General features: G+C 39.0%; 1 protein-coding gene across 1 annotated transcript in view; it reads right to left on the reverse strand.

The window, feature by feature from the left end:
• klf8 (Kruppel like factor 8) overlaps positions 1–11,640 on the reverse strand; it is a 70,762-nt gene extending 59,122 nt beyond the window's left edge. The window contains exon 1 of the mRNA XM_088012436.1: positions 11,195–11,640. Within this exon, the coding sequence (XP_087868562.1) occupies positions 11,195–11,221 (27 nt within the window). The 5' untranslated portion in view covers positions 11,222–11,640. The remainder of the gene's footprint in view (positions 1–11,194) is intronic.
• Positions 11,641–12,650: the final 1,010 nt, after the last annotated feature.

A 12,650-nucleotide genomic window follows, 5' to 3' on the forward strand; every position in this document is an offset into this window, starting at 1 on the left:
AGTTAATATTTTATTGTCATCTTTTGAACACAACTAATTAAAGGAAGCTGAAAACAGGACTGGACTGATGGTTTCCATTATGACTACTGTTGGCAATGTAACCCAAGTCTAGGGCTGAAACGATTCCTCGAATGATTCGAGTACCTCGATTACTAAAATTCCTCGAGGAAAATTTACCTGCCTCGAAGCTTCGTTAATTTATGTTTTATTAGTTAGCGCACCGTGTTCCGGCCGGGACTTCATTTGCGTTGCGCGGAGCTCTCACTTCCGCCTCTGAGTTGTTGACAAAAGCTAAGTCTCAGCGGCATAAAGTCCAATCTTCAAGATTGGCCCGTGGGGATTTTATTGATTGATGATAATGCCCGACTTTTTATCGTTTTTGGGGAACCAATAAGCATCCTTAAAATGACTGGGGGAATGCCTGGAGTACGGCAGCATTTCTCCTCCGGGGCTGCTGGTTGAAAGCGAACGGCGGGAAGAGCGCTGAGGTGAGCGGATAGCCTGAACAGGGGGGGCGGCTGAGTAGCTGATGCTTACCGTGTAAATGTAGCTTTACCGACGAACCGCACAATACATTTCATATCCCGGTCTGAAGAAACGGGTGGCGGAGCGCATCGTACATGGCTGGTAGATGAGTTTCTGAGTGTGACCAGTGAAGGTGTCGTAAATATCCCGTATTGCTTCCCCCGTGTTCGTCCCCCGGTCTAACGGTTCGTCAGTCCGCTGGTCTATTTCCTCCCCTCCACCCCATGTTCGTTCATTCGCCCTCTCCTCCCACTCCAGGCGGCATTTCCCGTATTTTCAAACCCAAAGCGTGACAGGTTAGGTGGCAAGGTGAGTTTAATTAATCTATTAAACTCACTGAAGATGAATACATAAACTAAAAGCTGGATTGTAGACATTTTTTATAAGCATATTTGTGAGCCTGCCTCTTTGTTATTAAATTCAATATAATTTCAGATTTTTCTATAACTTTTCTTCTGGTTAACTTAGAAAGTGAGCTATTATTGTTACAGGTTAGTTTTCTAAACTACAATAAAGCAACTGTTAGGGATGCTCAAATATGAAAAATTGGACTGAAATTGATATCTGATAGTAACACCGACCGGTATTATGCCAGATTTACCAATATTTCATTTTATAATTTTTTTTTATCCGATTACTCGATTAATCGTAAGAATAATCAATAGATTACTCGATTACTAAAATATTCGTTTACAACAGCCCTACCCAAGTCCCTCTAAAATTTTCAGACTGAAGCTTTTAATTACCTTTTTTGGTTCTTTTAAATCACTATACGTTTTATCAAGACACCATAACATAGATTTACAGATAAAACTGTTGACATTTTGTATTATATGCAGGCTCATTTTGATTTTCTAAAAACCTCATAAACATAACTTTTTTTATTTCTATGTTTAACATGCATAGGACAGATGGAATGGCACACAGTTCAGATTGTTTCGCAATATTTGCCCTCAGGATACAAAGCTGCTTCAACGCAACCAATTCCTGGTAATGAATTGTCTCGGTAGCTTCTGCAGAAGCCTGTTAAAAGCCTATAAAAGTTTAAACTAAGTGCTGGTTTTACTGCAAGGTGCCACAACTAAAAACAAAAGAAAGTATATTCATGAAGAAACCAATTTTTATGCAATATTATTTATAGTGTGTCTCTGGTGGAGTCTTAAGATCTTGTTTGTGTGTGTTTTGCTGTTTTTTTTTTTCCTGCTGGATGAAGAGAGTGATGTTGTGGGTTACTCATTCCCACCAGAAACCCAGAAACGGAGGGAATCGCTATAGCAACCACTAATGCAACATCTTTTATGTCTGTAGCCCATTAGCCCATTGGTTATAGTTACCTGATAACTAACCTGTCATCAGGTAAGTTGTAACTTATTTAAAAGAGCAAACCGAAGGAATATCCAAAATGTTTTCCTAATAACACTTTAAAAATGTGACACCACCAATTATTTTTTGTATGCATTTTTTTATGTAAATACATTATAAGACTATCAGGTAGCTCTACTGGGAAGTTTGCATCTTTTCTTTAGAATCAACAGACTGTAAATGTTATGATGCCAAAATCAGAAAATATACAAGGATGATTAGCACATCAAGGCAGACTGAGTTAAACTGTCACTTAAACATACAGTCAACACAGATGGCCACTGGACAGGCCAAGCTGTTCCCGGGGAAATTGGTTAGGTGTGTGTTAGTGTGTGTGGGTCCTCACACACACGCTTCAGGATTTTTTTTTTTTCCTCATTTCTATTCCTCCAATTCTCCAGATTTCTACCATCTACTACTTCTTGAGTTGTTTATTGTGGACAGAGCAGTTAAAGATGAAGACAAGAAAGAAAACACACTCAATGTGTGTGAAAATGTATCACCAAGATAAAATAGACTTATTATAGAGATGAAATCAGAGAAAAATAACTAATGCTCTGAATATGTTGGGGGGTTTTCAGCTAATGGCCTTTTTTAGAGTTTGTAACGATTAGTCGATTACTAAATTAGCTGATGAGTATTTCAATCTAATCATCACGATTAATCATTTCAGCCCTCGTCACAAGCATCTACAATTTCCACAAACTCAGATAAGACAGGTGGCTGAAGGTTTACTAACACTTTGGCTTAATTATGTACAAATCATATGCTCGTATAATCAAACTATTTTGTCTTGTAAAGTACTTGGCAAGTACCTTTAAATTGAATAGGGGGTGTCATGTTTTGACCTGACAATAAGGACTTCAAGAAGTCATTTTCTACCATTACTTGTCAGGGTCACTTTGACAATTACATAACAGATCTATTCCAAAGTCAAAGTGATACAAAAATTAACCAATGAGTGTTAAGTCAGCCATTCTGCAACAACTATGCAAATCAATTCTCCTCCAACACCTAAAATGTTTTTTTCTTTTTTTTTTTTTCTGCAGGATATTTTGGCTAACATTGTATTCTTTTGTACCTTGATTAATGATTAGTCAACCAATGAAAGCAAGCTTGCATTTAGTGGAAATTCGATTCATCTCAGTGTCACCTCCAGATGGTGTGAATGTGTAGAATGTACTAGTGGTGGAAAACATGGAGGAGGAGGAGGTGAAGGAGGAAGAAGAGGAGGAGGAATGACAGAGCTGCAGTAAGCTCCTCATCCTTGTACTGCGGCAGCCTGAGCCTCCTGTAACAGAGTCAGCTCACGACATAAAGGGGAGTCCCTGATCCATTCATAACTGGTTACAAGTCCAACCAGTGTGAAACCAGTTTCTCTCCCAGATCATAACTTTAAGTCTCATTTCCACTCTCCATCCTAGGCTCAAATCTACTTTAAGTTGGTAAAGAGTTTGTGAATCTCTGCAGATCAGCAGCTGTGTGTGAATCTTGGATCGACAGCAGCTCTGCTGGTGTTTCAAACATTTCAATTCTGAGCCTGGATCTGGTGAGCAAGCTTCAATTTTTGGTATCATGACGAGAGAATTGGCCTCCTCTGCTCTGCTCTGCCTTCGTCATATAAACAGAGATGTGTCTCTATAAATAGAGCTAAAGCCCCGAAGCAGTCCGGCCTGAGCAAGACAACCCAGTGAACAGAGGGGGAAAAAAAGCAATAGAGAGAAACCAACAACTCTCCTTCCCTTTACCGACTGATTCTAAGGCAAAAAAAGGTAAAGTTTCTCCCTGAATTCTGCACATTTTGCCACTTTTTTCTTTATCATATAGAGAAGTTCCTTCCACCTTTCTCAGGAACTCACAAGAAACCACAATCACACCAGTCTGTTTTCAACACAATCCATCACAGCTGGGAGAATGGAGACAGAATCAGAGGTAACAGATTCAGTTGCAAGTATTTCATAGAGTATTTCAAAGTCTTGTTCAAATGTCAACACACCAAAAATTTGAAATTATCTGTAGACTGAAAATGATAAAAAAACAATAGCTTTTAAACAGAGCTGAAATCTGGACCTGCAGATAGCTCCAACTGTGTCATATTTTCAGTCATTTTTTGAGGCAGTAGCATTTTTAACGTCCATCAAGGTACTTGAGATGGGCTTTAAAAACCAATTCATGTCCATGTTCTGCAGCATTTTCAAAAAGCTCTGTTGCAAATGCAAAGAAACAAAAATATTTTTTGAGTTAGGAGAGAAAATTTTAAATAAAACCAGAACTCTGCATAATTTCTGCTTTCATCAGCCTTATTTTGTGGTTTAAATAAAACTAGCAAACTTTTTAAAATTACCTCGTGTTATTCCCAACTCTAGCCATCAATAGCTACTATCCTTCATTTTTTAAATGCGTCCTTGCGCCAACACACCTCAATTACCTCTGCAGCATGTCATCAAACTCTGCAGAGGCCTGGTAATGAGCCATTCATTTGATCCAGGTGTGTTGGAGAAGGGATGCATCCAACGCCACTTACAGACACCTGATCTTGATGCTCAATTACATTTTTTTGCTGGAATCCAGTTTTGTTTTTTGTGAGGCCCTTCATATTATTAAATGTGACCAGAACTGTCTTCATTGCCATAAAATGTCCCACATGCGCAGAAGAAGAACGTTGACATCAAACAGCAGCCTAACGCTAGTAATAATGGACACCTCCATCTATGGATTGATTTTAAAGTTATTCAGCAATGGGAGCCGACAGAATCGTCACAAGATCAAACCAAGACGAAGGAAGTTAAAAAAAATAAGGCATAACTAATAGGGACAGGCTATTTTGGCTGTAGCTTCTGTAGAGAAGTCTGTTTGGATGAGATTTATTGACTCAGATTTCTTTCATCAGTTCAGAATTTTTATGATTATAATTTTTAGCCATTGCTTATGACTGGATTTATATCGCCTGGCTAGTTCTGTCGCAGAATTATGCCACATCTTACGTCAATGACATTAAAGTCATTTAAAATTCAGACTGCAGATGCTTTGAAAACTGCTGGATACGTACCCGATGTAGAACCACATGTTGTCACCTTCCTAAAATAATGTCCTGTGTCTTTTTTTTTTTGCCAAAAGGTGATTTAGGGAAAAAAAAAAGAAAGAAGAAAAATCATACTTTTGGCAAAAGTTACTTATGCCACTACTTTAGGAAAGTGACAAAATACAAAGGTGGCAAAAATAACATTTTTTTGTGGGGTGAACAGATTGGAATTGGTCCGTTCAAACTACCGTGAAAAAGTTGGATCTAAGTCGCATTTGGGAAAAAAATTTAATAAAAAAAATCTGATTTTGGTTCCACTGGCCAGCTGCGTGACTGGAACCTAAATGTTGCCAGGTAGCTCTGGAGGGCTGGAGTTGGAGACCCCAGCTTCAGCCTGCCTTAACACAGAAATCTAAGTTCAGTGTTTTCAAGTAGTAATTGATTTCTAACCCTATGTCACTATGGGCCAGTCTTCTTGGATATAAAGTAGTGACATGTTGGGTGATGAGGGATTTTAATACATTTCCAGCCAGTTTCGTTTATTCCGGCTGACATTTCCTGCATTTCCTCCTCAGACCTGCTCTGCATCATTTCTGTGATTCAGCCACCAAAAGGCAAAACCAAAACAGCAACAAGAACAACATCTACCGAGGCGAATGCTCAGATGCAAACACTCTGCTTCCCGCATCATTTTTGTCTTTTTTAACTCACTCTAATTTATCTCCTCTGACTCCCAAACACAACCAGACATGCAGCCAGCTGGCCAACAGACCAGTCATCCACTCACTCAGCTGGGTTGGTTCACCATCAGATGTGATTCAAGCAAGGAAACAAGTCTGTGCACAAGGACGCCAAGCAGGAACCAGAGAGAACTTGAAGCACATTCCTGCGAACTGCTGCTGATGCTGGTGATCGAAGAACTGAAGCTGGCTGCACACGAGAGCACGACTGGAAAAAAAAAAATCCAACAAGCCCAAATATTTCCTCACCACCTGGAGAACATATTCATTTTTTTAGAGAGCCTTTTACTCAGACGTCCTGCATTCATTCAGATTCAAATGTGAATCATCAAGCGCACTTCAAGTTACACCACCTTTAAAAGTGTTTAAAAATTCACTAACCAAACCAGTTAAGCATGCCAGTTTGGCTGCAATTTGATCTAAATGCAGACCAGCAGTGGGTCCATCCAGGATTTGATCAATTACATCAAAGACCTGGCATGCCTAGAGTAGCTGGAGCATCTGATAGGCAGTCAAAACAGACAGAAACAAATTTCAGCAGATTTATAAGCACCATCAGCAACAGTGTTTACAAGCTGAAAATAGCAATTTTGAACACAGCCATGAGCTACATTTACCACATGATGAGCAGAAACAACAAAACCTTAGTAAAAAATAATAATAAAGTTAGTGATTAAAAACTCATTTGAGAAAGCATTTTGTCGTTTACTAAGGAGAATAAAAGCAAAATCATGTGAGGTTTTCCTCCCAGTTTGGAAAAAAGTAATTATTTCCTCTCCCCAGCAAAGAGGTGGCACCAAAATGCACATTTTATTTTGAAGCATGACCTTTGACAGTTTAAGCAGAAACAACAGATCTCCTATCTGACTCCAAATGGAGGCGCTTGCACTGCAGAAGTTGCTACAATGCTTGAAAACAGCAGACAAGTTTACGGATGTGAAGTTAAAACACATTAAAACTAACTCAAACTGTGTATGAGGGACAAAAGTTTTGATATCACAGATCAATTTTTGCTCAGCAGGTTAGTGAATCATTACCTACTGTGCAGCATCGCTTCCCTCCCTTTCATACATAGCTGGACTTTGCACCACTGCAACCTTTGCTGTGGATGTCCTGCTGATGTCGTACGACTGACCTCGTTTGTGTGTCAACGTCTCAGCTGATCCACTGAATGTAAAGCACAGATCATGCTTAGATTGGTCCTAGTGGTAAATGGGTAAGTGGGTTTTCTCTAAAATTAAGTAAAAAGACTCAACAAAACCTAACAAACCAACCTGACATTTATGACAAACTACTTTCACTGACTGGCTGTGACAGAACGGCCATTAACTACATATGGACACAGTAAAGAATATATGAATATACTTTTGTCCAAGAGCTACTGGTATAGAAGATTGTCACTGTTAATTAGGCAGCACTGATGCCAAAATGTAAAAGCTTTGTGTGAAAAACTTAAGACACACTTGCTGCTTCCCTGGGCAGGTGCTGCTGATCAGATGCACTTGATTAATTGATCATCAATGTGGCCACCTCCATGAAAGCAGGAGTTTTCATAGTCTGATGCTCTGCAGCACACACCCCAAGACAGAAAGACATCAGCCATAATCGATGTAAAGAAGCTACAGTTGCTGCACATCAATCTGGAAACGGCAAACATTCTGAAGAGAATGATAAACTTGTACAGAAAAGGCTCCTAAAAGTTACTGCATGTTCGAGAAACGATGAGTGATCTGACACATTTACGCAAAGTTAATTTAGAAAATCTGGCAAAAAACAGATCATTTTTGACATGTCCCAACATATAAAACCAGGGCACAGGAATCAAAAGTTGATGCAATTTCACTTGCATATTTCAACCAACAACTATGTAAACAAGTGGCTGCGTTGCTGCCAAGTGACAGGTGTCTTCCAGTGCAACTACAGTTCATAACAGCCTGAACCGCAGCAGCTGTACTTCTGCAGCTCTCAATAAGAGGAAATCGTCTGCCACGCAGGATGTGGGCCGTTATTTATTTTTGTGGTTTGTTCAGAAAAAAAAAAAAAAGTGACAAGCCTACAATAAGCATTCTGTCAGACCAAGAAGACCTTTGTGTTACAAAGCAACAAAAGGGGTAACGTCATAGGGCACGAGAAAAACAGCTGCAGTTACGCTGCATTTTTGCTCAGTGCACAATTTAAAAATGCACGAAAAAAGCTGCTGATGCGTTTCAACAGCGGCTATTGTAAATAAAGCAGATTTACAATACTTGCATGCATGTCCACAGGCTGAATTTAGGTTCAAGTAATAAGAGTCGGGTTCATTTCTATAAAGCAGAATTAACTTTAGATTTTGCAGGTTGAGAGTTTCAGCCTTGTGATCTTCAATCACCAGGCTGCAGGCAGATCTATCGGTTTCCACTTTGTGCTACAAAACTTTCATTCACCGAAGCAGTCTCATGTTTACCCTGGAGTCCAGGGTTTCTTTGACGATTCACACAGGTTTTACATAAAAGAAACTCAAGCCACATTTAATCTGACACAGAGGATACTAAAACGTTCAAAAGCAGTTGTTGCTTAAAAAAAAAAGTTGATTGAAACGTGTTGCCATTTAAAACAATGTGGCAGATACTGAAACTTCCTTTCTCTCCCCCCACTTGCGTTTTCAGCCAACAGAGAGGAACACTGCTGGGAATATTTCAGTTCTGACTCGCAGAAATGTTTGTAAAACTACACTTCCCCCTAGCTGCCTCATCCCTCTCAACCCAGCAGCTTTTTCACAGGCTTTCAGCCCAGCAGATGAAAGGTATGAGAGATCAGAATATCAGTGAGATTAATGATATCATGACCAATATACTGTCATGAACTGTCACTGGATGGTACTTAAACTCTGCTGAGGAAGTTAAATGGGAATTTACATGAAGTAGCAGTGATTCTACCTGATGTGCAGGTTTGATTTTAAAATAATTATTAATTTAAATGAAAAAAAAAATTAAGATGCACTCCATAATACATTTTTTAAATCATTTGGCAAAGAGAATTTTTAAAACGTGTCATTCACATATGTTGCCCTGATGACCCGAATTTAAATCCAATGCAACTGTGTGCATTCATGAACCCACCTGTGGGTAATTTAACCTCATCATGAACGCAGCTGTTCCATAAAAGCATCAGAGGTTTGTTAGAGAGCAATAGTGAACAAACAGCATCACGGTGACCACAGCAGAGAGGTCAGGGAGAAAAATGTGGAGAAGTTTATCAAACAATGTGCCAAGCTTTGAACGCTCACAGAGCCATCAATCATCTGAAAGTGGAAAGACACTGAAGTTTAGAATCTGCTGAGGACATCCATTCGTCATGCACTACACAAATCTGACCTTAAAAAAAAAGTAGCAAGAAGAAGACTATTATTTAAAAAAAAAAAAAAAGTCCTGAGGAGACGTGCTTTTAGCATCCCACAAGCCACATCGAGAACACTGGAAGCATATAGAACACAGGACACAGTGGTCCTGGAGGGCCACTGCCCTGCAACTTTTAGATGCGACTCTGCTGCACCACACCTGAATAGAATAATTAGGTCATTATCAAGGCTCTGGAGAACTTATCTACTCAGGAAGGAGGTAATTAAGTCATTTCAGTCCAGTGTTTTGTACCTGTGGCACATCTAAAAACTGCAGGACAGTGGCACTTGAGGACTGGAGTCTCCTGATGTAGAAGAAGGTCCTCTAATCAGATGACAACAAAACTTAATTTTTTGGCCTACATGCAAAAACATCACCAAAAAAACACCATCTTTAAATAAAAAGCAGTGGCAGCATCATGTAGTGGGGTGGTTTTCTACAGCGGGATATCTAAAAGCAATTTAAAGAGACCAACTAACCTAACACTCATGACAACAATGCTGCTTCATCGTACACCCTTCTCGCTGGTTTAATGCATGTAAATCAAACAAAACTCATAAGTAGGATACCAATTCAACCGTCTGAATCAGCGGTGTTGGAGGGAAAAAAATCATCTACAAACACAAGTGTCTAGTCCACTCCTCGAGATATGGTATCCTAAAATGTTAAATGTTTTTTAGAGTCTGGACATCACACTGGAGTTGTCCACCACTGGTTGAAATCAAAGCATATCTACTTTGTAGAATGGCCCAGTCAAAGTGCAGGTCCAAAACCAGTTGTGGTGAGACTGGAAAACTGATGTTACCCATCCAATCTGACTGAGAGAGAGTTATGTTGCAAAGGAGAACGGACAAAAAAATAGCAATTATGCACTAATTTATGGCATAAATTCCTAATGTAACCCTTTCAGAAAATTTAATCAAGAAATCAATTTTATCAATTAACTGAATTGTTGACCGACAACTTAATTATTTGGAAAATCTGAATTTGTTTTTTTTTACCAATGTACTCCTTGTGTTTTCATAGAGTGATGTCAGCGCCCCCAGGGTGGCCATCTTGTTTTGCAGCTTCTATTTATCTGGACTTTAAATGTTAAGACCGGGTTACATTTTTTTTTTAATTACAAGAATAAGAATAAGGATGTAATATTAAGAGAATAAAGAAGTAATGTTATGAGAATTCCAACATGAAAAAGAAATAAATTTGAAGTTATACTTTGGTATAGGTTTTATAAGTAAATGCTTCATATTTTAAAACTTCAGCATCAAATTATTATTAGTAGCAGGACTTTGAAACGATTGAGTTAAGGATTAAGTCTATTTTGAAGAAAGAGTCACACGTACTGACCTGGTCACATCAGTCCTAGCAGCTTTTTTCTTATTAAAATTACTTAAACTCTTAATTTTCAAGATGGACATCTTGGATGATGATAAAGTTGCATCTATATTGTTGGAATAAAACAAAAAAATATGATGAACATAGCCTGCTCATAATAATCCATTGAACAACTCAGAATGGATGACTGGAATGAAATCCACTTTTTAAAAACATTTTGTCATTTGTAATTTATTTTTTAGAATAAAAAAAATAAAATTGGATATGGTAAATTTAAAAAAAAAAAAAATCTAAGATTTTATTTTTAAGCAATGTTGCCCAGCCCTACTTTTTAGCAAGGTGCTACAATAATGATGGTACAGAGAGTACCTGGAGGCAGTGCACCTGGCTGCTTCCCATGGACGTTTGCAAAAGAGACTGCTGGCCCTTTAAAAGCTAAGATGGTGTCCTGCAAGCTGCAGAAGCTACCTTCCGTTTCCTTTCTGCTTCCCTGGGATCTCGGAGCATTTAAAATTGAACCTGAACTACCATCACACACACATACAGAGAGACACACACGCAGAGAGAGAGAGGGGTGCAGAAGCTTCCGTGTTTTAGCGTGGAAATGACAGGACTCCCCTGTATGATGCACTTGCAAAGGCAATGAGGTTACAAAACTCCGCTGTTTGCAGAATAAAAAGGATGCGCGTGGCTGCAGCAGACACAGCTTACTGACATTTAAATGATCAGACACATGTTAGGCTGACATGTCAACTCTGCTTGTGTACAGGCAGATCATCCACAAAGGCAGATGTCACTGTTTGTTCCTCTGACCAGGAATAAGGTGCACTTACTTTCTTGTTACGGGTCTCCGTGTGCATCTCGGTTGCCGGAGCGGTGCAGCGGCGGAGGGGTGGAGCAGCAGGAGCAGGAGGGGGTCGATCGGGGCTTTGGGTGTAGCACTATCTGAACAAGAACTGTCAGAGGGGAGACAGGAGGTTCGCTCTTTTTTTTGGGGCGGTGCTATTTTTTTTTTCCACCTTTACTGTGAATTTTCGGGATATATAGGAACACCGATCCCCGCCTCTTCCAGTGTGTCTTTTCAGTTCATGTCCGCAGCAGCGTCGACGGCTCCCTGAGCTTCATCCCCCCAAAACAAAATCAGAAATACGGCCGGGGCTTTCTGCGTCTCTCCCTCTCTGAGTCGGCTTGCTGTTGCCGTGTATTCAAGGGCTGGGCTCTCTCTCTCTGCCTTTTCCTCCTCCGCCTCTCCCTGCTTGTGACCCCACCCTGCGTCCCCACCCCTCATCTCTCTGTCAGTCAGCAGAGCTGCAGCCCTGCAGAGGAGCGGAGCCGAGCCCGATCGAGCCGGACCGGACGGACCAGGGCCCGCTGCACAATCCTCTTCAAATGCTAAGAGAGAAGGGGGATAATGCATGCAATGTGCAGCTCATGCAGCCCCTTAATAGCATGCAGCGCCCATGTCACCTTACTGACGTCATGCCGAGAGCTAATTGAGGCCGCTCGTGGGTGCGGAGGGTGTGGACACATCCGACAAAGCTTCACCTTTGACAGATAAAACACTCATATAGACGAAAGAATAGTCGCAACAGCCGAATATTCTTAAATATATAAGTTATGAGACGAATATTTACATAAATGAAATTATAAAATTGGAAATACAGAAATACATACCTCACATTATGTACCTTTTTAAAATTTAGATTGACGATTATTTTATATATTTTGTTTATGTTTTTATGTGTAAATGTATATAGGATAACTAATTTATGTCATTATTGTTAAAGGTTATGATAAAATTAATATGGCATTTAGGAAGAAAAAATAGAAAACATTTATTTAGAAGGAAAAAAATTATAAAAAATGATTAGAACACACAAATTAGTGTGTGTGTGTGTGTGTATATATATATATATATATATATATATATATATATATATATATATATATATATATGGACCATTCTTTAAAATAGCGAAATGGATTCTTTAAAATAGCTAAATGGGTTGTTAAAAAAATTAAAGAAAATAAGTAATTATTTAAACTTTATTTTTAAACTACCTTCTGTCAAATAATTTAGATGTAAGTTGAATGGTGCCTGTATTATCTAGATGTTTATGTGTATTTGCCAGACAGTTTAAATAGTTTTACGATAAATAATCAGCTAAAAATTATATGGCATTATTGTGAACATGTAATATCTTGTTCAATTTTTGTCACATTTTGTATTTATTGGTTTTGGAACAGTGATTTTTAAAGGGTTATAAAGAAAAATATCTGTTTAACACA

This window comes from Poecilia mexicana, unplaced genomic scaffold (genome assembly GCF_051168715.1).
Source record: "Poecilia mexicana isolate PSO_F unplaced genomic scaffold, ASM5116871v1 scaffold_14, whole genome shotgun sequence".
NCBI lineage: Eukaryota > Metazoa > Chordata > Actinopteri > Cyprinodontiformes > Poeciliidae > Poecilia > Poecilia mexicana.